The sequence below is a fragment of the Crocuta crocuta genome, unplaced genomic scaffold (assembly GCF_008692635.1).
Source record: "Crocuta crocuta isolate KB4526 unplaced genomic scaffold, BGI_CrCroc_1.0 scaffold124, whole genome shotgun sequence".
Classification (NCBI taxonomy): Eukaryota; Metazoa; Chordata; class Mammalia; order Carnivora; family Hyaenidae; genus Crocuta; species Crocuta crocuta.
In genome coordinates, this window is record NW_027551573.1 from 3466942 (window position 1) to 3467556 (window position 615).

Here is a 615-nt window from a genome sequence, read left to right on the forward strand (position 1 = left end):
GCCCCCGACCTCACCTCCCGAAGGGAGCCCCGCGTGCTGAGGAACTTGTAGACGCCGTACGCAGGCACCAGGACCATGGAGGACAGCGCGATGCCCCATCCGACCCAGTTGGCCCAGAGCGGGAAGACGTAGTCATCGTAGGTGAGTGGCTTGAAGTTGACGATACTCATCACCACCACGAACTGCAGGGGACACGGGGCAGTGGGAAGGGGCAGGAGGAAGGAGGCGAAGAGAGGGCAGGACAGGGAGCCATGGACAGGGAGGGGACAGAGGAAGCAGGAGGGAGGGAAGCGCGGGGGACCCGTGGGACGCGAGGGGCCAGGGAGCGCAGGGAAGGAAGCGGAGAAAAAGAGAAAAGAGGCGGCGAAGGAGGAAGAGTCCACAAAGCAAATGGGGACCAAAAAGGGACAAAGGGAGCCAGAAACAGAGAAAAGGAGCGGAAGGGTGACCCTGGCGCTGGGCTGAGTGGTGGCACGGGCAGTGCTGAGGGTCCTGAGCGTCCCCTCTGCCACGGACAGTGCTGAGGGTCCTGAGCGTCCCCTCTGCCACGGGCAGTGCTGACTGTTCTGAGTTTCCCCTCTGTGGAACCTGGGCTCAGCTTCCCAGAATGTCCAC

The 615-nt window shown here is 63.1% G+C and overlaps 1 protein-coding gene across 1 annotated transcript in view; it reads right to left on the minus strand.

Moving 5' to 3' along the window:
* SLC6A2 (solute carrier family 6 member 2) overlaps positions 1–615 on the minus strand; it is a 45933-nt gene that overhangs the window by 4670 nt on the left and 40648 nt on the right. The window contains exon 12 of the mRNA XM_077751326.1: positions 15–182. Within this exon, the coding sequence (XP_077607452.1) occupies positions 15–182 (168 nt within the window). The remainder of the gene's footprint in view (positions 1–14; positions 183–615) is intronic.